Raw genomic sequence first — 22,967 nt, 5'->3', positions numbered from 1 at the left:
GCAAACTTTAACATTTATTTTAAGTCAAAAAGGGGCCATAAATCAGTCAAAATGCTTGATAGAGTTGCCTCCTCCTTTTTACAGACTGGGGTCGTGATGGTAAACAAGTATGCAAAATATGAAAGCAATATCTCAATGGACTTTGAAAATATTTGGGGTGGTACGCAAACTTTAACATTTATGTGACGCTCACGCTCACGCTGACGCCGGGGCTAGTAGGATAGCTCCCCTATTCTTCGAATAGTCGAGCTAAAAACATAACATACCTGAGGATAAATATTAAACAAAAGCAACAAATGATTGTAAAACAGTTTTAATAGTATAAAAATAATCTATTTTTAAATTCAAATTTACATATTAAAAACAAATACATGTACATGCAATTAAAAAAATATCAATAAAACTGAGTATCAAATACTTAAGAAATGTCAGAACCAAACTGTGAGAGACTAAAAGGAACTACAATATTAATATACATGTATATTATTTACATTTGTACCAATTAAAAACCTTCATGCAGTGTAATAACAGATAATAAAATAATAAAGTCATTGAATCACATTAAAATTTTATCATGTTCATGATATTTTATACTTCATGTAAAATTTATTATTTATATCATTATATTTCACAATTCTGCATTTTGCATGCCCTCCTTCAATACTGATAAACACAACTTGTAAGTTATATGTAGAGACACATTAGTACAACCTTTAGCCGGATTAACATACTGTATTTAAAGTAAAGTTTTTACTAAAGTTGTTAAACAGAAAATATTTACTGAAACTGAAATGTTATTAGCATTTATCCAATAAAGGTGATGTAACAATATAATACACATTTTATCCATAAATATTGGTATAATTGTTCATGATCAATTATATATTTTCAACAATTTGGAAAATTAGGGTTGTCATATTTACACCTTCATGTTTTCTTGATTGACATGATCCTCTTTCTGCTACAAAAGAATTTCATAATAAATACAGTCTGATTCATAGCAGTCCTCATTATTATTAAGTGTAAAACATTATATTCTAAGACCACTATGTACTGAACTTTCCCTCCAGTTCATTTCACATTTATTGCACTTAATCAGAGTCATGAAGCATTTACTTACATGTTATAGGTCATCATTTTATATGGGTATAGTCCATTTCATATAATCATTATTGATCTCTAAATCCACTATGTACTGAAATTTTCCATCTGTGTTCATTTTTGTCTAATTTTGTTGTACTTAATAAAAGTCATGACGCATTTACTTAGACTTGTAGGTCATCATCATGTTTTGTATTCTATATGTATATAGTCTATTCAAATTATTATTCTCTGAAACCACTATGAACTAAATTTTCTCTCTGGGTTCATTTCCATTGGTTTGTCATTGCACTTAATCAAAGTCATGAAACATTAACTTACATTTAAAGGTTAGCACCATGTTTCATATTTTATAAATGTATAGTCTATTTCAAATAATCATTATTCTCTAAAACCTCTATGTACTAAAACCTTCCCTCTGAGTTCATAGTGTTACAGTCGCTTACGCAAAGCCAATGCTGTAACCACTGAGCCGACTCCCTAACGCAGTTGTCAGATTGGCTCTAAACATACAGGCTATGCGTAAGCAGCCATAACAATAGCTATTTCACTTTGTTGCACTGAATGAAAGTTGTTAAGCATTTACTTACACTTATAGGTCATCATCATGTTTTATATTTCATATTTCATATGTGTATTGTCTTTTTGAAATTAACATTATTCTCTAACACCACTATGAACTAATATTTTCTCTGGGTTTATTTCCACTCCATTTTTATTGCACTTAATCAAAGTCATAAAGTATTTACTTACATTAAATAAATTTTTTATAGGTTATCACCACGTTTTTATATTCAATATGTGTATAGTCTATTTCAAATTATCAGTATTCTCTAAAACCACTACATACTAAAATCAATTTTACTTCTATTGCACAGAATTTGTACACTTACTATTTTTAGCAAGCAATAGATTATATTATATAAAATGTATAGTCTGATTCAAAATTGTCATTTAACAAAGGTCAAAACTAACTTATACATCAGACAGCAAAAATTCTGCGGAATGTTTAAGAAGATAAAATTTGATCCTCCAAATGTCAAGTTTGTGAATTATCTTCTTCCCTTAAGAAGTTTTGTATTTTCATTGTCACTCTCCTCCTCACTGTAACTAACATCTTGTATGTTGCCATGGTGACTAGATTCATTATAAACATTCTTCATTTCCTCTGACTGGAAAGTGCAACATGGCACAAAATTTCTCAGGTCTATGAGCTGGTTATACATTGCTGTACCAATCATGAGAAATAAGAAACCATCAACTGAAATGAGAGTTTAATTCATATTAAATTCTGCACAAGATTGTGTTAATTATGGTATATATCTAGTCACAACTAAATTTGCACAAGATTGTGTTAATTATGGTATATATCTAGCCACAACTAAATTTTAACAAATAATTAACACCTTTATAGATGTTGGAGCAAGTGAACTTGGATGTCTATCTGAATGTCTCAATTGTTGCCACTGAACTGCTAATCTGTTGAAAAGAACCAGTAAAATCATTCATACTTTTAAAAATGTGTATATTTACTATATACTATATAAGTCTGAAACAACAAAAATTATGGTAAAACTACTAAAGCATACACATAAGCCTGATGGGTCTGAAGTTAATTGTCTGCTTTCCCACAATTTGTTGTAGAAATGTATTTAAAGTGTACTCAATATTTGTTATAATACGATACATTTGTATAATTAAGCTTCAACTTACTTTGAAGAATTCCATACGTTTTGTCAAAAGGTTCTCCAAAGTTCTGTAAAATAAAAAAAAAAAATTAACTACATGCAAGTAAAACTAAGTTTGTCTAGGTTTTCTCTAGAAAGTAGCATAAGCAAAATGGAAAAAGATTCTACACCTGGTGTGTTGATCTATCATTGCACTATAGGAATAAAACACATATCCATACCTAAACACATTAATTGGTCTTCCATCAGACTGACGTCCCATGTACATTGATAACAAAGTCAGTGCAGTAATGACCAAACAATACATGTTCATGTTTCTCAGACATATAGAGTATCTTTCTTCACTGTTGTTGTCTGTCAGACAACTGACGATGCAAACAAGAAAACTTGTTCTTCCAGATATGATATAAATTAATGGTTATGATATAAATTAACGGTGGTTAAAATCAAATGAAAATAAAAGTGTTTCAGTATCTTCAACATAACTCTAACAGTAATGACGAAATCTAGCTAATCAAAGAACACATTGTTGTTATAACATTTTATTACTATTTTTAAATCCAATGAAAGAGCTATTTCTCTGCAAGTAATTAAGGAATCCAGCAAGTCAAACAGAACAACCACCCTCTTGTGGTAATATAACTGCCTTGTAAATTTAGTTCAAATTATTTGAAAAAATATATAGAGCTATAACGTCCACAACTAAGAGATTACAGCACTGGACATCAAATACATGTATATGTTAACAGGCAAACTCAGATAAGTTAATGGCGTACACTTATCAAGAACTCAGTCCTTAATAAGTGTACGTCATTAACATATCTGAGCTTAATAAGAAGGGATCAATAAGTCATTTTCATTACAATAAAGAAATAAGTCATTTTCATTACAATAAACATGATAAAGAAATAAGTCATTTTCATTACAATAAAGAAATAAGTCATTTTCATTTTAATAAAAATAAAGATATCTGTCCATTTTCCACTGAAAATTTTGAATGAAAAGACTGTGGAACTAACCTTGTCAAATGCATAGTAGATAATGAGATCAACTCCCCACACCATTATTGTTCTACAAGCATCTATCAAAGTTCTGTGCACAGCTGAAAAATATATAGCATAATAAAAACATGTTACATCTTTTTCCTATGACTAATAACAGTATGATAAAATTATAAAATTTCTATCTTTAAATTACTATTGTGTCCTACCAAAACTATTTATTTGTATTTTTCAAGAGACAGTAACTATGGTATATTTTTTCAAATTTTAAACTCTTTAGAAAGGCTGAATGATATCCTGTTCAAAATTTTTCATACATCTCTTTTCTTAAGGAACAGCATTTCAACAATGGAGAAATCTATTGATTTTCACAAGCCTCCATTTGGGTATGGACCACATTGGTGAGTTTGAAGTGTGTGCGAGTGAAAGGCCTCCATATGTACAAACATGTATTTCATACCAAAATTGAAATCGCTCACACTGCATTTCATATCAGATTCTTACAATAATTCAAGTTTTATGTTTTTCTTTGTGTCACATTGCTTTATTTGACACAATAATAGGATACGACACTTGGAAATGGTGCAGATGATGGTTGACGGAAAAGCAATTGTTCAAACTTCGAATCAAAATGCACACATACCATGAGTCTGGTAAAATGTATGTATCTCATTTGCAAACTGGATGTGTCTATGAAGTATTGTGACCTCTGGAATATTTTGCATTTGTGGTCATTTTTGTAAGAAATAGAGTGCAGTAGCTGAATATACTTTCCTTGATAGGGCAGAAAATAATACCGATTGAAAACACATGTAACAGATCAGATGTACAAGTACATACAAACTAGACTTGACAGCTAACATATCAATTTCTTTGCTTGTAAGTTACAATATAGGGCAATTTTTCACCATTATGAATAGAAGAAAATTGAGTATTCCACTCTGGGCATTATTTAAACAACAGGTGGGTTAACAGGCAGAACCAATGACCTTTCACAAAATCAGACAGATAGCTTTCTGATATGATAGTATATGACAGTTTTGTACACCACAGACTGGGGCTCAAATCAAAAGTGATGAGGGGCATGTGATTCTAAGTAAGAACCCTTATCCAAATAAATCAAAGGAAGCCTCTAACAACATATTATCATAAGAACATACCAGTGAGCGATCTTGTAACAGCTAGTCCAAAGTAATTATAAAATGCTATAGATCCCAGGTAGAGAAGGCAAAACACAAGAAGCCTGGGGCTGTAATATATCTGGTACAAGGCATCTACACTGTTCTCGTAATTGTTGTGTACATCATCACCAGGTATAAAATACATTGCAGGTAACACTATCTGTAATTGTAACATCAAACTATAGAATTTTCAATTTTTTGCTGTTAGGTTAATAGTCTCATAACAACTGTTCTGTTTTTGAAATGTTGGTTTAATATAATTTTTCAGCATTATTTAGCTTAATATGTATTGTCAGTCTACTAGTATCTTGATACTGTTCAAATATTACTAATCTGAGATTTCTGGATACTAAAAAAGGACACTATGTTGTCCAATTGAATAACAGAAAATCTTTTAATTTTCAAAATGTATAACAGAAGTTTTAACACTGTGAAATAACAAATCTTTGAGTATTAGGCAGTCTTAATTCTTAAAATGTTTTTAAGAAGAATCTGAAATTGCTCATATAGTTTAAGGACATAAGTGTAACTGTTAGGAGTCATGTTTTGCAGAGCTATGTCTGACATTTTACTGTTAATTAAGTGTATTTTTATTGAAACTTGTTATTATCAAAAGATGTACCAAAAAGATTTTTTTATGTTTTAAAAATTACTGTTAAATGCCATTGAATATATATTTGCATAAAAATATGTGTTTAATCAAATAAAACAGTTTCAGTTCCTCAATTAACCTGACCAGTAATATCTTCATATTCATATCACACAAAAATGCTGATTTGGCAAAAACCTTGAAACCAAATGCAAAAAAAAAAATCTTCATGGTTTATTTTTAATTTTTAAATATTCTTTCAATCTTTCTTCAACAAAACAATCATATTCATTTAAAATCTGCTTAAGTCATAAAAAATAATCCAAAACCTAATTACGGAATGTGAAGGCCTTTAAAGGCACTCGCTACAGTTTTTCCGGACGGGTCGATATTTACCCCAACACCATGCCAATTTGGTTGTGATGTAGCTCACTGCAGACTTGATGCGGTCTTCTGCGCATGCCCAGAAGTGATTATCTAATGTCGCGTACGGCAAAAATTCGCAAATTATTGTATGTTCGCATGCATTTAATGTACAAAATGTATAATATACTGACTATAGGTTAGGGTAAGTACCGCCATGGTTACAAAATATATACATTTAAATTATTTTTAGTTCAAACTGCTTCAATCCCGACATATACTGGAGTCTGTTATTTATACCAGCGCTCAGCAAACTCTGCATTGAGTCACAGCTGTTTCTAATCCCGTACCGTACATTCGTAAACTATAGGTTTTGTTAAAAAAAAGGGCGGAAACTTTCATCGTTCTATGCCATCAAAATGCTTCAGAAACACGTTAAAATTCGCTTATTAAGAAATCTGCCGTTTGAAAATTTTATATATATATTTCTAAGTCATTTGCTCAAACACTGAAAGAGTATTTCGTACCAACCTGCGTTGTATAAATGCCCGCCACACCCCCACCTCGTTGTAATTTGATTTAAGCAAAATCTAATATGGTGACCTATCAATTTTCTTTTTGTTTTAGATTAGGTATACATAACCAAAGGAATATGCAGAACTTGATTAAATTCTATTATGTGAAACTCGATAAAATAGCAGAAGTACCAACTTAAAAATGACAGAAATATGCAAAAATAGCCCTTGGGTCTGCTGAACAAGTATTCCTTTCTTTATAAAATCATGTTCTTTTGATTTCTCTGAGCATGTTTCAAATAGATATATTGTTTTCCGTTATAAAAACGCTTAGATAATCAAAATTATGCTGATTATTGTACTTTACTGAGAGATATTTTAGGATTACAGAAATTTTGAAAAATGTTTAAAATAGCACCATATCTAGGGGCAAGTTAAATTGAAACAAAGCTGGTGACCTAGTATTTTTATTTCATTTTTCAATACATCATAACATGATCTTTTAATACAAAACATTTCATCAAAATCTATTATTGAGAAAAAAATTACGCAACTGTAGCGAGTGTCCTTAATATTGACTAGTATGAGGCCATGTTGCACTATCTCAGTTTTTTCAGGAAAGCTGATATTAATTATATTAATCTTCAACAAAAATGCAACATTGGGTGTGACATTACTTCTGTATGGTGTATTTAAGCATACAGTTTTACTAAAGATACGTACAAAAGACATGAGTACAAATCCATAGCTGCCCTCTAATCCAACAACCTGTAAAACAAAATAAAATGTTACTGCAAAATTCAAACAAAAATATTTAGTATCAAAACATAGGAATAGATCAAAAAGTTTAGAAATTTATAATTACAAAATGTGTTACAATATTTAATTATACATAATTTATTTTAGGTCGATTGTGAAGGAAGTTCTACAACTTATATTAATCACTCTCGACACCTCATTCCTGATGGAGTCCATTGCCACGAGGGTATGAGAGAAGAGAAGTCAGTTTCCCTTTTAATGCTGAGCACCAAACAGGGGAGCTACTGGTACCATTTTTCACGTCTTTGGTATGCCGCGGCCGGGGATCGAACCCACGACCTTCCGCACTCGAATATTTAAAGGAAAAGAGTCACTGACAGATGATAAATGCATTTACAGAAGAAGCAGTAAAATAAAAGTGACTTTGCCCATTCATTCAACTGATTAGTCAAGACAGATAACTTACATGTAAAGGATGAAGGTTCCTCTTTTTCAGAAAGGCCTCCTCTATCACCATCTGGCTAGCACTCACAATCTGACTGCCAAGGATCAGCAATATACCTGCACAGGCAATATACTTTATTATACACCATATTCTACTCATAAACAAAATAAAAATCCGAAACATTTGTATTGCTTTTCCTTTTGTTGGGTTTATCGTAACACATACACCACTAGAAGATGCTTTTGTAGAAAACAAAGTATAGTAGTAATAGGCAAGAAGGCAATAGTGAACAGGAGTTAAAGTCAAAGAGACACTGGCAGTTGCCTTAGTGGCTGAAATGCAATAGGGATCATCTACTTGGCATGTCCAATCACCCCATGAAGTTTCAACGTTTTGGGTCAAATGGTTCTCAAGACAATGGACACAGGCATCACAAGAGCTCACCTTGAGCACTTTGTGCTCAGGTGGCCTAAGAATTAATACAAGTCTGGAGGCATGGAGGCATTTCACTTTTAAAACACATTTTCATTTTCCTTAAGAGGGACTTTTATCGTAACTTTTCCACATAAATATTGTCTTTCATCTCAAGATGCATCTAGTAAAATATTGTATCAATGTGTAGGGTAAGTAAATTAGATGATCTGATAATGTATTCAACAAAATATCATACCTAGAAGAGTCTTGCTGCCAGCTGTTTTATGATCTTGACTTTTAAACACACTGGAACAGCCAACCAACACTAGACCAATCATGACCATAATCATCCCTAACCAATGTGTCAACTTCAGCTTCCTCTTCAGAAATATTTTCTGTAATGATTAGTTTTGTTATAATTCAATATTTCATTATGGTAAAAGCTGTAAAACTTCAATACTCGATTTAGAAATATATACAAAGCTTAATGTGTGAAGTTTCAGTCAATTCCCCAAAGGGGTTAATGAGATATAAGTTTCATACAAAAAATTAATTAACAAGAGCTGTTGTAATACAGCAACGTTCGACTATTCAACAGCCTTGTCAATTGAATGAATATAAAAGTCCAAAAAGGGGCATAATTTTGTAAAAAAGCAAAATAGAGTTATTGGATCTGTACAATGCAAGTCAGTTTATCACAGTGAAAAAGTGTGTGAAGTTTCAATCCATCCACAAGTGGTTACTGAGATACCAGCTCACATACAAAAAGTGAAAAACTTAACCAAATCAGAATACCGATGCAGATTCGGACACCGACACACGCACGAGTCCAATAGCTCTTCAGATTCTTTGAATAATCAAGCTAAAACTGACAAAGTTGAAAAAGGGGCATAGCTCTGATAATACAGAAAAAGGAATTATGGAACTTCAGCAGTACTGGTCGGAACATCACAGTGAATAAGTGTGTGAAAATCCAATCCATTCTCACAAGTGGTTACTAAGATACCAGTTTAAATACAAAAACTTGAAATTGCTAAGCCATTAAATGGGCATAATGTTGTAAAAACAGAGTTTCCAGCATTCAAAAACAGAAAATCACTGTGAATAATACTACAATAATGAACAGACTACTACACAAAGAAATATGCTCACTGAAAGAATGCCAGCAAATATGATGATAGATCCCCTCAACATCTGCCATACTGAGGCATCCACATACACCAAACCAATACCTGAATCATTTTAAACAATTTAATGTAAAATGTATTTCAAATAATTTCCTTATTTAAATAAATAACAACATCAGCACTGTTGAAGATTACTCAGTTATTCATACTACAGTCTACTTAACACTTCAAGGTACATCCGTATAAAGGTAACTTTCGAATATGATATTCATTATGTGAAAATAATTACTTCTGAAATATCTTCAACACAATAGGAATAGCAATATTTGTTCAAGTTATTGGTAGTTTGAGCCATCGAACAATATTGTTGATATGTGGATTTGGCTAGGTACCTGACGATGAATTCAAGTGGAGGATTATATTTAAATTATCCGAGTTCATGCAAACCAAGTTTGACTGTATAATTATGTATCTTTTTCATTTGCTTATACAGAAAAAGGAATTGTTTATGAAGTGTTAAACACTTAAAATTCTGGATAACTATAATAGTCTCTATAAATTAACCCTTATGATGCTGGACACGATTGATTCTGCCTTTGTGACCAGTGTAGATCATGATCCGCCTGCACATCCATGCAGTCTGATCAAGATCTGCACTGTTCGCTATTCAGTCAGTATCTTTGTGGTAAACACCCCTCTTAACAGTTAATGGTACCATCCAAATTGAAAGATGGACAAGTTCATTATAGAAATTTAGCAGGATAAGGATTAAAATTTGAATATGCTTAAATTGTGTTACAGAGAAAATAGTACAACATTTACCAGCAAGTGATGTTCCAACAAGGTCGCAACAGGTCGGTACAACAACAATCCATTGAAATACTCTGTAATACAATAACAAGGCTAAGATAATCTAAAAAACAAGAGCACTGCCTTGCGGGTGCAGACACTCATCTGATTTTTTTGTCTCTGTATAATAGAAATATTGTCATAACCATGATTTTCTAAGTCCAAAAAGGGCCATAATTCTTGCAAAAAGCAGAATGGAGTTATGTTTCTAGCTTTACAGAGTCAGCTTATGATGGTGAACAACTGTTGCAAGTTTCAAATCAATAGCTTTGATAGTTTAGGAGAAAAGTTTACCTAAACATAAAACTTAACCAATAAATCTGATATCTTCTAAGTCCAAAAGGGGCCATAATTCTTGCAAAAAGCAGGATGGAGTTATGTTTATTCCTGTACATGGTCAGCTTATAATGATGAACAACTGTTGCAAGTTTCAAAGCAATAGCTTTGATTGTTTAGGAGAAAAGCTGACCTAAACACAAAATTTAACCAAGAAATCTGATTTTCTAAGTCCAAAAGGGGCAATAATTCTTGCAAAAAGCAGGATGTAGTTATGTTTCTTGCTGTACAGGGTCAGCTTATGATGGTGAACAAGTATTGTCATTTTTAAAGCAATAGCTTTGATAGTTTAGGAGTAAGCTGACCTAAACACAAAACTTAACCAAGAAATCTGATTTTCTAAGTCCAAAAAGGGCCATAATTCTTGCAAAAAGCAGGATGGAGTTATGTTTCTTGCTGTACAGGGTCAGCTATTGATGGTGAACAAGTGATGCAAGTTTCAAAGCAATACCTTTGATAGTTTAGGAGAAAAGCTGACCTAAATAATAAAACTTAACCAGGCAACGCCGACACCGACGCCGATCAAGTGATGACAATAACTCATCATTTTTTTTCAAAAAATCAGATGAGCTAAAAATCAAACCTGTGTAAACAGCCACCTATATCACTCAAGTAGCCACATCTGTATTATGGCAAATTAACCTATATGAAGCAACAACCTGTCTTAAAGGACCACTTTTTCTCTAAAAATCTCAGAGTGTGGTAGTAGGATCTTTTTTTTAACTGATTAAGTCAATTTTATGACCAAAAACGTATTTTTCAATCGTTAAAATCAGGCAGGATCAGAATTTCAGAAAAAAGAATTTTTCAGAAATTTTATTAAAGTTCTACCTAGAAATGCTGCTTTTATGCAACCTGTAAGTTTTGTAACAATCAATTAACTAATAAAAAAATGAAAAAAAAAAAAAGTGTCACGAATGTCTGAAATTTACAATGAAAAATGTCCCCATTCAAATCAGTTTTCAATGATAAATTCTAAAACTAACAAAGACATTCTGAAAATTTAAAAAGTTTCTATTATCACCCTTCGAGTTCTTTGGAATGATGTACAATTGATATTGTCCAATACTAAGAGATTTTTTTTATCTTCACTTCCTTCATGTATGATTTACAAAACTTCAGTTATCAAACCTTGCATGAACAGGAGGTCCTACTTCTATATGTGGCTGAACCATCAGAGCATCATTCTCTGTAACCTACAAATAAATAAAGGAAACATGCTATGATATCATTGCTTACTAAAAAAGAAAACATGACCAAAAAAAAAAAAATATATATATAGGAGGGATTCAATCAACACTGCTGATAACAATACTCTTCTTTTTAATTTATACTTTTTTTTCGGAAGAGTTGGGGGGTGGGGTCAAGTTTAATACCACATGAAAGAATTCCAAATTAAAAGTAAGGATTCAAGCATACAACACTGATTCCACTTTGGAACCAATTATACATATAACATAATTTTTACAAACTTATAATCTTCTCTTTCAGTCTGCAATAATTTGTGATCTTCCATTTCAGCTATTTTATAATAATTATGCACTGAGGTCACTAAGAATTTCAAATCAGTACTCATTTCCTGCTATAAAAGCAGAAATTGATCAGGTTGTCATAAACTATACATGGTTCAAAATTATTGAACTGGTGCGCTTGAATAATAAATTGTCATGTAGTTTAAAACAATGTATAAAATATAATTGTGTTAAAATACGATTACCATTTTCATGAAAATTTCCCAACAAAAGCTCTTTCAGTAACTTACCCATGTACTCACATTTTAAGACCACTGAAAAACTGGATCAAACCCACTGCCTTTCAGATGGATATCAGGCAGCGCTACTGGGCAGGCCAAATTATGTTTTTTCAAGAATTAATTTGTTTATTGGGTTTAACGTCACACCGACACAATTTAGGTCATATGGCGACTTTCCAGCGTTGATGGTAAAGGAAGACCCCAGGTGCCCATCCATGCATTATTTCATCATGAGCGGGCATCTGGGCAGAACCATCGATCTTCTGTAAGCCAGCTGGATGGTTTCCTCACATGAAGAATTCAATGCCTCGAGTGAGGCTTGAACCCCACAATGGTGAGGGCAAGTGATTAGAAGTCATCGACCTTAACCACTCGGCCACGGAGGCCCCTAGAATTAATTTGTATTTACATGTTTCCTGTATTCTTGTAATTCTCTTCTTCTATGTAAGCACAGTCCTATCAAACAAAGTGACTCTCCTGAAATCATAAAATTGCTAAATGAACATTGTTCTGTACTGTACACTCATGTCTGATAAATTTGGAAAATTAACCAGCTGCACAACCATATTAGACATACTGATAAAAAAACAATTTAGACAGGCATGACCTATACATCAAGTTATAAGAAGAACTAATAACAACTGAAAGTATAAATAGATGGAACAGTGTACCATAAATTATGTTGTCATTTATAATATATAATATACATACTGGGTAATAGAAAAAAAGAAATGAAGTTACAACATGGTATACCAACATAAATATATGGGCAGCATGTTCAAGTAATACTGATTATAGTTTGAACAGGATTCTGGTATTAATAAAACAAACGCAATATAAACCTGAACGAAGGGTAGTGAATGCTTTAAACAGAAAGATGCATAATATATTTCAAAATGCTATTTAATAAAGGCTGTGTAGGAAAATGTGAAGATCACAAACTCCATAACTGTCAATATTTCTACAAATTTCACATTATGAAATAGATCACAGCAAAAAATCCTACTGTAACTATTGTATCATAACTGCATCCATTACTAATAAAGTAAACACTTTAATTTGTAAACATTTAATAGTGTTTTTAGGCCTCCTTCCATTTGTGCAAATTGTTAACAAAGAAGTGTTACACATATTCCACATTACTACAAGGTGTGACTTGGCCAGGGTTTGTTTGTTTTTGGTTTGCAGTTGTGGAAAGGTCTAATTCTTGAAACAATCTGACTGTTTTTCTCTACTTCCTTTATAGGAAACCTGATATATCAAAAATAGTAACTTGCTTACTTGTTTCTACATGCAAATCAATGCAAATATATAAATTATTATCTCAATACAGTTTAATTCAGAAATTAAAAGGCTCAATAAAAATTTCATCAGACTTTCAAAAAACATTTTGGACAGAAAAAATTTAGAAAAAATCTCAGATTCACAATGGTGTATTTTACTTAATGGAATAATGTATATTTTTATGCACCGTACCTTCTGAACTGGTTATTTTACTTCATAAATGTGCAGCAAGTTACCATATTAAGTTTCTTATTAGGGAAATAGGGAAAATTCATTGACTGTTTGCTGAATGGGAAGTTTCCCCTACTGGTATGAACCTTTGCAAAGAAACAACAAAAAATACAGGAACCACTTATTTGCATGGATGGATTTCATTGACTGACAGGTACACATGAGCAGATCCCCGAATTCCTCAACAACAACTTCTGTTGATGGTACCAGACAAAAAGAAAGAGGCAATACATGCTTTTAAAAAACATAACTGCCTATGACTCCCTGAACCATATTGCTTTCACTATTCATCATTTAAAAACTTATGAAAATGCTACCTCATTATTTATAAAAAGGAGAGCTACTTTTATTCATGAATATTTCAGACTTTCTTTACAAAGCCAACAAAGATCAAAATGACAAAAATTCTAAGAGGTTCTACACAAAGGTATACTAAATGTTCAGATCAGATATTTACCGATAAACATTATCCATGTCTGAAACCAAGGATGATCAAAACTATGTTCTGTAGACTTATAGCCCTTCACTCTGTAAAAAGATATAGGCAGACAATTTATCAGCTGGCACTTTTTATTATCATAACTTAATAATAAGTTATTAAAAGTATCTATGTTACACCTGATTTATAAACACATTAAACTTCCATATCAAAGCATTGACTAGAAACAATGAAGATAAGATGGCTTAAAAAGGAAATTTTGTAAATAAGTAACTACCATCACACAAAATTATGTTTACAATTATATTTATCAGCACTGCACCCCTATTTACTTGAAAATTCAGAGCAAGATGTACAACAATGCAAAGTGACTTTGCCAAGTGACATTGCAACATTACAATAATGCAAACGCACAACAGCAGTGAAGTGAAACTGTACATAAGACACTGATTCTCTCATTTTTGTCATAAATTAGACACAGAACATTTGTTACTGGTAACAAAAATACTAGGGTATGTACCGGTAGCAACCTCCAGATTTGAGCCATATCTAATTTTTGAGCATCATTTTACAATGTCACTACACATTGCCATGACTATTTCCCTCTTAACACAATGGACAACATAACAACTGGCAAAAACAGGATTCCATACACTTGATAAGACTTTGTGTATACTATGTACAGTTTACTTGAGTGAAACATGAAAGGATGACTTTATAACTCTTCTTCTGAAATTGGATTTTTTTGGTTCATTTCAGGTAATTCTTGTAGGTCTGCTGCTGCAGGCTGTATAAAACAAAGATTTACTATTTCAAACTGTAAGGAATTAATATTGTACTAGGCTATGATGAAATATCAAAGCAAAGAAGCAGGTACCCTATAAAAGATTTGTAATAAAACCCGTTTATTTTCAGTATAATTTTGGGAAACGTCATTTTAGAGTATTAAAGAATCATTTTCTTAAGTTGGAAGGGGAAGGGATACAAAGGTTGACCACTGCCACAATATAAGCCTGTGAAACAGACTGGCTGACTCTAAAAGTTTGAAATAAAGCAGGTCAGGTCCCACCTCACCTCTCCACTTCTGCCAATTTTTTTATATACTATATTTTTATCTTGATGTGTCATTGAAAAAGAAGGGAAAATATTATATTTGAAAAAAAAAAAAGATTGTCTGCAGTGTGTAGTTTAAACTTCGGGCCTGACAAAAATGTGTAGCAGTTTATAACTCTCAGCCATCTGGAAAGTTGACTCCATAGGTGCAATTATTTACAATGACCATGGATGATATATCATCTGTATCCAGGCTCAATCTGTTTGTAAATCTGACTGAGAAAGTTAAGCCAAACAAGCTAGGATCAATTCTACAATTCCTTGGACAAGTAATTTTGTTGAAACACTTATCATCACAGTAATTTATCTTTACTTTTTATGGCTGTTAATTGGTGGGCTTGATTGTGTACCCAGTTTTCAGCTGGTACAGTGCTTTCGTCCCATCGAACTGTACTTGTTTCAGTCAAACTACTTGCGCGCACATTAATTCGGTACACATGCAGGACATGCTGAATAGCCCAAATTGATGGCGCATTTCAGTGTAACCATCATGTGATCATAATAAAAAAATAAGCAGCATCAAATACGAACAAATATCCCAGACTCACCAGTTTCGACGCACATAACAAGCAACATGGCCGCGCTTTTTCATTCAGTAACATACGTGACTCTATTAGATGTTGCACATGCACTAACCTTTTATGCATTGAATCATACCAATAACATCTTATTCTAAACAACTGACTGCCAGAAATCAAACGGTAAACAACAACTAAGTGTGGTCGGCCATACTTTTTTCTAACACACCTATTTCTACGCATCTTACATGATACTTGTTACGAAGCTTTTGATTGGCTTAAATATTTGTGTAATCACTGTAAGTAATGTGCTACACCATGACTGTCATGGATAATGCAATAAAACTTAACATAAAAGCAGATGCAAGAAGCTAATCAATACTAAGGACAAATGATATAAATAAATCTGAAAACATTTAAACATTCATGAACATAAGAGGCTAAGAACATAAATAATCACTCTGCTTTTTTAATACAGGCTGTCTGATGTTTTTTCTTTCATTTTTCTGGACTGCAGTGTTTACAGAGGAATTTGGTACATTTTGTTTTATACAAAACTTTAGATGAACCCAGTGTTCGCAGCCTACTTGACAAGAGAAAAAAATTGAAGTGTGTAGTAATGATCGCATTGATATATAATGCGTACATCTTCCAAAACAGTGCATAAAATAGTGCGACTACATATGTCACATGGCAGTGATGTGACCTTGATAGCTCCAACGTCGGCTGCAGACGTACAAAATAATTTCCAGTAACTTTTTAAATCTAAGCTTCCACAGGGACGTTTTAAGAATGGATGAAAATTTGCATTAGTAGAAACATGAAAAATCATGTATAGGGTAAATGTAAGTTGGATAAATATCTTCAAATCCTGAACTTTCCAACTTTTTTATCGGTAAAATTAACCATGATGTTTTCTGTCATTACACCGAGTAACTACGTCATCGGAAACCCAAAGTTAACCGAGAACGAGGTCAAAACAAAAATGGCGTCGAAATAGGTGTGCGTAAAATTACGTGGTGCGACGATAGCAGGTAATATTTATCATATTTTGATTTTCCCGAAAAATACGTTTAAAAAAGTGGTGACGAAATGACTGATTTGAAACTGCCGAGGGGACAAAATGTCCAAATCGTGGACGAGTTGACTGGGGGACGAGTTGACTGTAAATCCCTGGTGATATGAATAATTTGAGCCAACCTTCTGAAATAGATATTATAATTATATAGCGAAAATGGCCTTCGCTATACAGGAGTTGACACTCCTATTAGAGACAGAAAAGGTTCCTAACCCTAACAGGCAGAAATAACTACAATACAGGTCACTTACTACCCAGATGGCCCTGGATTTCGGTGGATGATACAAAAGTACATGTACAATCAATGGAGTCTGGTCGTGAAGCGATGCTGCTCGTCGGTGATTGGTCCTCCTGGCCATGTGATAGGAATCCTCCTCTCTGATTGGCTGGTTCTCCTGTGACCTCTTACAGTGACCTAACTAACCCTAACTACGTTCCCACTACACTCCCCCCCATTCTATAAAGTTAGTCACCAGGATCCGTGTGAGTCACACAGAAAGAGATGGCCTGGGAGGCTATAGATGGGTTCGTCACAGAGACAGGCATAACAGGGATACCCTGCTTAATAATAATCATGGAGGTTTCCCCAATAACGATTTTACATCTCGTGCCAAACAGACCAGACAACAAGGACTTCTGAAACCATGGACGAGATTCCCCATAGGAGATTGTCATTTAGAAGTGGTGTTTCCAAACATCTCTTTTAATAACTGGAATTAAGGTCATGGGATTCCCCATACTGACCTAAGTTCATCATTTTCTGGGTAACCCAGATAAACATATTAAATTATTAAGGTCCTGGGATACCCAGGGGAAGAACTAATACCGATACTAATGCATACCAGGAACTACACATACTTACATCAGTTTATAACTTTAAGGTTACCCGAAAGGCATAATAAATCATTAAGGTGCTGGGATACCCTGCGGAACAACTGTCTTATCAAAGTGTATCATGGGATACCCATACTGCAGTACACCAGGACATACCACAAAATTTACCTAGCAAAACATTCAGACCTGAGAACTCCCCAGTCATCGAAATACCTCATTAAGATCATGGGACCCCCATATTGATCTTAAGAAGCAAAGCTGTCTAAAGTTTGGACCATTCTGCATTAAGGTTTAAAGAGACCCAATAGAATTTATAATCTATGGAAATAGTTTAGCACTTGACAGTATCAGGACAAGTTATCCCAATGATAAACCTGGGATGCCCACGAGGCTTGTGGGTGCACTGAGCAGATGGACAATTTCTACATCTAGAACAAGGATAAACCCGGATACCAGGAGGCTGGGAGACCCCAAGAAGATGGACACAGTTTCTGCGTCTATTGAAGGACGAGGCATTGCCTCTACTGATCCGTATAGGAAAAAGGATCTGAAGTAGGTGATCCGTGACCCGGAGTCCCTTTCCCCAGGCCCTTAGCCCAGGATCTCTATTGCTAAAACCAGACCGGTCCTGTGACAGATCCCGGAATCCCCATCCCCATCTGGAAGAGAGTTTTTTTCTACAGCCCAAAGGATGCTGTGGTTAAATAAAGGCTGCACAGACTTTGGTCTCACACTAGGAATGTTAGCAGGTGATACCAAAATACAATCAGACCCACAAGTGAGACTCTGGCACACCATGCCCCTACTGTTCTGTCCATCTGAACAGGAGACCTGAACACATCCCAGAGACCCTACACCAACAACCTCTCTTTCAGTATTTCCACAATGATGTGAAACTGTTGCGGCAGAGGCAATGAGGCCCTGACTAAACCTGTCAGAATTCAACATTATTACCCTGGACTGTGAATGGAAAGTGTAGTACAAACTTTCTATCTCTGAACGAAGGGGCGAGTAAAACCCTGAGGGAGGGAGTGGTACAGAGTACAATGACAAGGTTGCTGGTGGCGGCAACCCCCAAGCAAGTGAACCTTCATGGGCAAAGCCAGGTAGGAATAAACTAACTGTTGGTTCTCCAACGTGATAAGGTGGCAATTTCCCAGAATGATTGAAGGGCAATACCCTACCATGCTCTTGATATTGAACATAGCTGCTGGTATCAGGTCCGCAAACCTTTGGAATACAATGGCCTCTGAGCTTTCCACCGGTGCCTTGACCTTTAGTAACAAGATTCCCTACTATTTCCGATTCATCTATGACCTTACGTTCCCCAGATGCCACTTGAGGTCCAGATGACTTTGTATTGAACTGGGCTTTAGTTTGGCATAAACTTGGCGAGGAGTTTAGTGGAAGACATTGGTCATGGCCTTCACCCCTAGAGTCTGAAGTCCCAGCTTTGCTGTCAAAAGAGTTACTCTTGTAAAAACCAGTCTCCGAGTTGGGCAAATCTGACGTATCATTTTGCCTATTTCCTTTAGCCACCAGAGATACATCAATTTCACTTATAGGATATCTTATTGTAAGGCAGTTCCTATAATTATCTTCTTGAATTACCATTAAAATATACAGGCCAGTATTAAAAAGAGTCACAGTGTTGTGCTCAAGAACATTATTGGATAACTGCTCCCTAAAAACCGTATCTTTGTTATTGTCACAATCTGCAGGGCACTCGGACACTGGAGCTAATTGAGTACCCATAGTGTTTAAATTGCACAGGGTTGTTGCAACCAGGGTATTTGCAATGTTCATGCTTTGGTGCAAAGCTAACTGGACATTAGGATCAGGAGAGAATACGGTTTCCGTATTGTTTAAATTGAACAAGGCCCTTGGGGGATAAGAAGATACTGTATCAGTATTAATGTGTAAATCACATGGGGTGCTAGAGCTGGGGATGACTGTAGCATCCATGTTGTCTATAGCACACATGGAACTAAAAGAAGTGTTACATACATTATCTGCCTTATTGTACAGAGCACGTGGAGCGCTAGAGACAGGAGTGACTAGGGTAACCATACTTTCTGGGCATCCAAAGATATGGTATGTACGGTATCTGCTTTATGGTTTAGGGCGCTAGCGTTTGTGGCTGATACGGTACCGGTGTTATTAATAGTGCACATGGCGTTGGAAGGAAAGGTAAGTACTGTATCCGTAACACCATCCAATTCATATGGGGTGCTAGACTGTTGGTCTACTACGGTATCCGCATTGTCTATATTGCATGTGGCATTGGACAGAATGGTAGTTACAGTATTTGTATTACTGTCCATATTGCATTGGGTGCTGGCATTAAGGGTTAATATGGTAGCCGTATTTTCTAAATTACTGGGGCGCTCAGAGAAAGGTTAAGTACAGTATCTGAACCAACACACATAGTGCAAAGATCATGAGTGGTACAGTCTCTGATTGTGAATGGTCTCCTTCACTAATTAACTTGTTGGAATCAGTAATTTAGTGGTGTCAGCAAAATTACACCCACCATTATCTGATGCAGAGTTATCAAACTGGCTACTGGTCAGTCTACTGCTCCTCTGCAGAGACTCATCACTGACTCCCTCAAGACTGGAATCTGGACTCAATAAAGAACTAACAACCCCAGAGCTATTTGCCTGCTCTCCCCAAGGTTTCAGACATGCTCCCCACATGAGAGCACTACTATCATTTTCCCCCACACTCTCCCCACTTCTAAGAGAGCTTGATGATTTGCATTCAGTAACTTGGGACAAATCCTGCTCTGCAAAGTCCAGAAAGTTAAAGAACTGTTCAAGGTCTTCATCTGATTTTATTGGAACCCGGGGGACACAAGGCACACTACCCTGATCCTTAACTAGAGTATCACAGAACAAATCCCCCAATTCCGTTGAGGTACTTACCTCACACATTTCCAGGGAAATCTCGGATTTGGAGAAGTGTGAGGAGGCTTCCTCCCTTAGCACACTCTCCCTTAGGAGATTTAATTTCTGACTTGAGGGCTCCTATGATTTGTTCAAGGTCATCATCTGATTTTAGTGGAACCCGGGGGACACATGACACACTACCCTGATCCTTAACTGGAGTATCACAGGACAAATCCCCCAATTCCGTTGAGGTACTTACCTCACACATTTCAGGGAAATCTCGGATTTGGAGAAGTGTGAGGAGGCTTCCTCCCTTAGCACACTCTCATTCAGAAGTTTAATTTCTGACTTAAGGGCTCCTATGACTTCATCATCTTCCTTAAATTTCTTTAAACTAGACTCAACAATTTCGTCGGAGTAGTTCTTCCACCATGATGATTTGTCATTCAGGGACTTATTTTTATTTCTTAGAATTCGTGTACAAGTCATCAGATACTCCACACAAACACAATATATGTCGCATTTCTCTGTCAATGTATCTACTTTCTTTTGGAGGCGATCCCTCTGGTATTTTAGTTCTTGATTTTCACCCTCCAGAACTTGTATTCTCTGTGATAAACTTTCTTTACGTATTGGCGAATTGTAGGAACAGTTAGCCCCATGGGGAGTTACAGGAAAAGTCACGGGATACCCGACATGTGTTTCTGAGAGATACTGGAGGTTATTAGCATGACCTTGGCTCAAGACCTTTACCGAGATGCAGCCCGCACTGGTGTCACAGGTGGCGTATCATAGGTCGTCTTACATGGTGTGTGGGGGACTAATGTTTTTGGTGAAGACCACCCATGCCCATCTTCTGCCGTCACGCCTAGTGTGTGAGGGGATACCACCTCAGGGGAAAATATTCTAATTGTCTATTGGCTGTAATGCCTGGTGTGAACTGGGATAACGCCCCTGGGGACCAATATCCAAACCCCCAATTTGCCCTCATGTCCGGTGTGTGAGGGGCTACCCCTCCCGGTGAAGGCCACCCATATCCCCACATAGGCGGGTAACATCCCAAATGAGGCCCAGTCCCACCAGAGTTACCCGGGGATTTTGTATTGCTGCAAGGAGTACTTACTTTCTCAGCCATAACCTTAGATATAAAGTATAAAAGCTGATATATCTGTTGTAAATTAAAATACTCTACGTTTTGCTATTTGTTTTCTTGAATTCTGAAAACCTCAATAACAGACAATATCCCTACACCCTCTCTAATTTTTATTCTTTTTGACCTTTGGTACAATAAGATATGTACAGGAAGGATACCTTCCACAAATGAACCAAAAGAACAGTACACAGTAACACTTACTATCTTTCTATCCTTGAATTGAATAGAATGGAATGAAATAACTTTTGAATAATTTTGAAAAATTCCAAGTCACCGGTTGTTGTTGTTACCGGAACTTCCGGCGTAAAATGAAAGTACTTTCGGTTGGCACGTTTTCCGTGCGCGAGGCTTAAACTTCTGAAAAATATGACAAAACAATTTCTTTGTCGAAGAAAATTTAATCCACTAAAAGAATGTTCGAAATAAATCGATATAACCCCAAAAGAATAGTCGTTTGAGCCTTACGGCGATTTTCCCAGTTTTTTGACAGTCCGCAGGCTGTATAAACCGGGCTAGAAATTATAGAAATAACCCTTACTAATCTTACACAGGATCCTGTTCAGAAAAAACCTGGCCGAAGGGACAGTTCAAAGGCTTTCGCCTTCTACTACGTAACGGACAGGGACCTACTAGGGAATTTCCAGGCGAGATGTTCGCGATTACTTCTGACACCAATATAGCGAAAATGGCCTTCGCTATACAGGAGTTGACACTCCTATTAGAGACAGAAAAGGTTCCTAACCCTAACAGGCAGAAATAACTACAATACAGGTCACTTACTACCCAGATGGCCCTGGATTTCGGTGGATGATACAAAAGTACATGTACAATCAATGGAGTCTGGTCGTGAAGCGATGCTGCTCGTCGGTGATTGGTCCTCCTGGCCATGTGATAGGAATCCTCCTCTCTGATTGGCTGGTTCTCCTGTGACCTCTTACAGTGACCTAACTAACCCTAACTACGTTCCCACTACAATTATGAGCGAATTTCATTCTTGACACAATCTACGATAAAGACTGATTTAGCAGATCCTTCAAAATCACTTTTGCTTACATGCAATCATTCTGTGCCTTTTTGCTTAGAGTGTTTATGCTGCCAGTCACAAGCATACCAATCATCAAAAAAATCTGCACACAAGTGAACGCTGCCATTTTTAAATCATGTGATCTGTCAGATGACCCATTGAATTTTTCAACGTAAAATTACGGTTATGCTTAGTGCTTATGCTAAAAATGTCAGAAAGTAACATAATTTAGAGCTGTCTTTAAAAAAAATCTTTATTAAATCTGACAGTTTACCGGAATA

General features: G+C 35.2%; 1 protein-coding gene across 2 annotated transcripts; it reads right to left on the bottom strand.

The window, feature by feature from the left end:
* Positions 1–276: 276 nt before the first annotated feature.
* Positions 277–22,924, bottom strand: LOC123525705 (solute carrier family 35 member F6-like). Of its 2 annotated transcripts, none has more exons than XM_045304852.2 (13): positions 15,825–16,718; positions 14,094–14,164; positions 12,531–12,598; positions 11,500–11,564; positions 10,006–10,067; positions 9,209–9,288; positions 8,313–8,451; positions 7,664–7,758; positions 7,162–7,206; positions 4,951–5,131; positions 3,809–3,891; positions 2,815–2,857; positions 277–2,362 (listed from the first exon to the last, which is right to left on the bottom strand). In XM_045304852.2, the coding sequence occupies exons 1-13, from the start codon at positions 15,947–15,949 to the stop codon at positions 2,154–2,156; spliced, it is 1,266 nt and encodes a 421-aa protein (XP_045160787.2). In that variant the 5' UTR covers positions 15,950–16,718; the 3' UTR covers positions 277–2,153. The 2 variants fall into 2 exon arrangements, with proteins under 2 accessions (XP_045160787.2, XP_045160794.2); XM_045304859.2 differs by lacking the exon at positions 15,825–16,718 and adding an exon at positions 22,716–22,924 and having other exon boundaries at positions 279–2,362.
* Between the last annotated feature and the right edge of the window lie 43 nt (positions 22,925–22,967).

The sequence above is a fragment of the Mercenaria mercenaria genome, chromosome 1, assembly GCF_021730395.1.
Source record: "Mercenaria mercenaria strain notata chromosome 1, MADL_Memer_1, whole genome shotgun sequence".
NCBI classification, from domain to species: domain Eukaryota; kingdom Metazoa; phylum Mollusca; class Bivalvia; order Venerida; family Veneridae; genus Mercenaria; species Mercenaria mercenaria.
This window is presented reverse-complemented; position numbering and strand designations above follow the sequence as displayed.

What these genes read in the sequence shown, in the direction of transcription:
- LOC123525705 (XM_045304852.2), bottom strand. Translation starts at nt 15,949, where the DNA reads ATGCGTAGAAATAGGTGTGTTAGAAAAAAGTATGGCCGACCACACTTA. An exon ending in TGGCAGCAAGACTCTTCTAG is followed by an intron (nt 7,759 to 8,312) that starts GTATGATATTTT and finishes TTGCCTGTGCAG; the next exon opens with GTATATTGCTGATCCTTGGC. An exon ending in GGAACCTTCATCCTTTACAT is followed by an intron (nt 7,207 to 7,663) that starts GTAAGTTATCTG and finishes TTTGTTTTACAG; the next exon opens with GTTGTTGGATTAGAGGGCAG.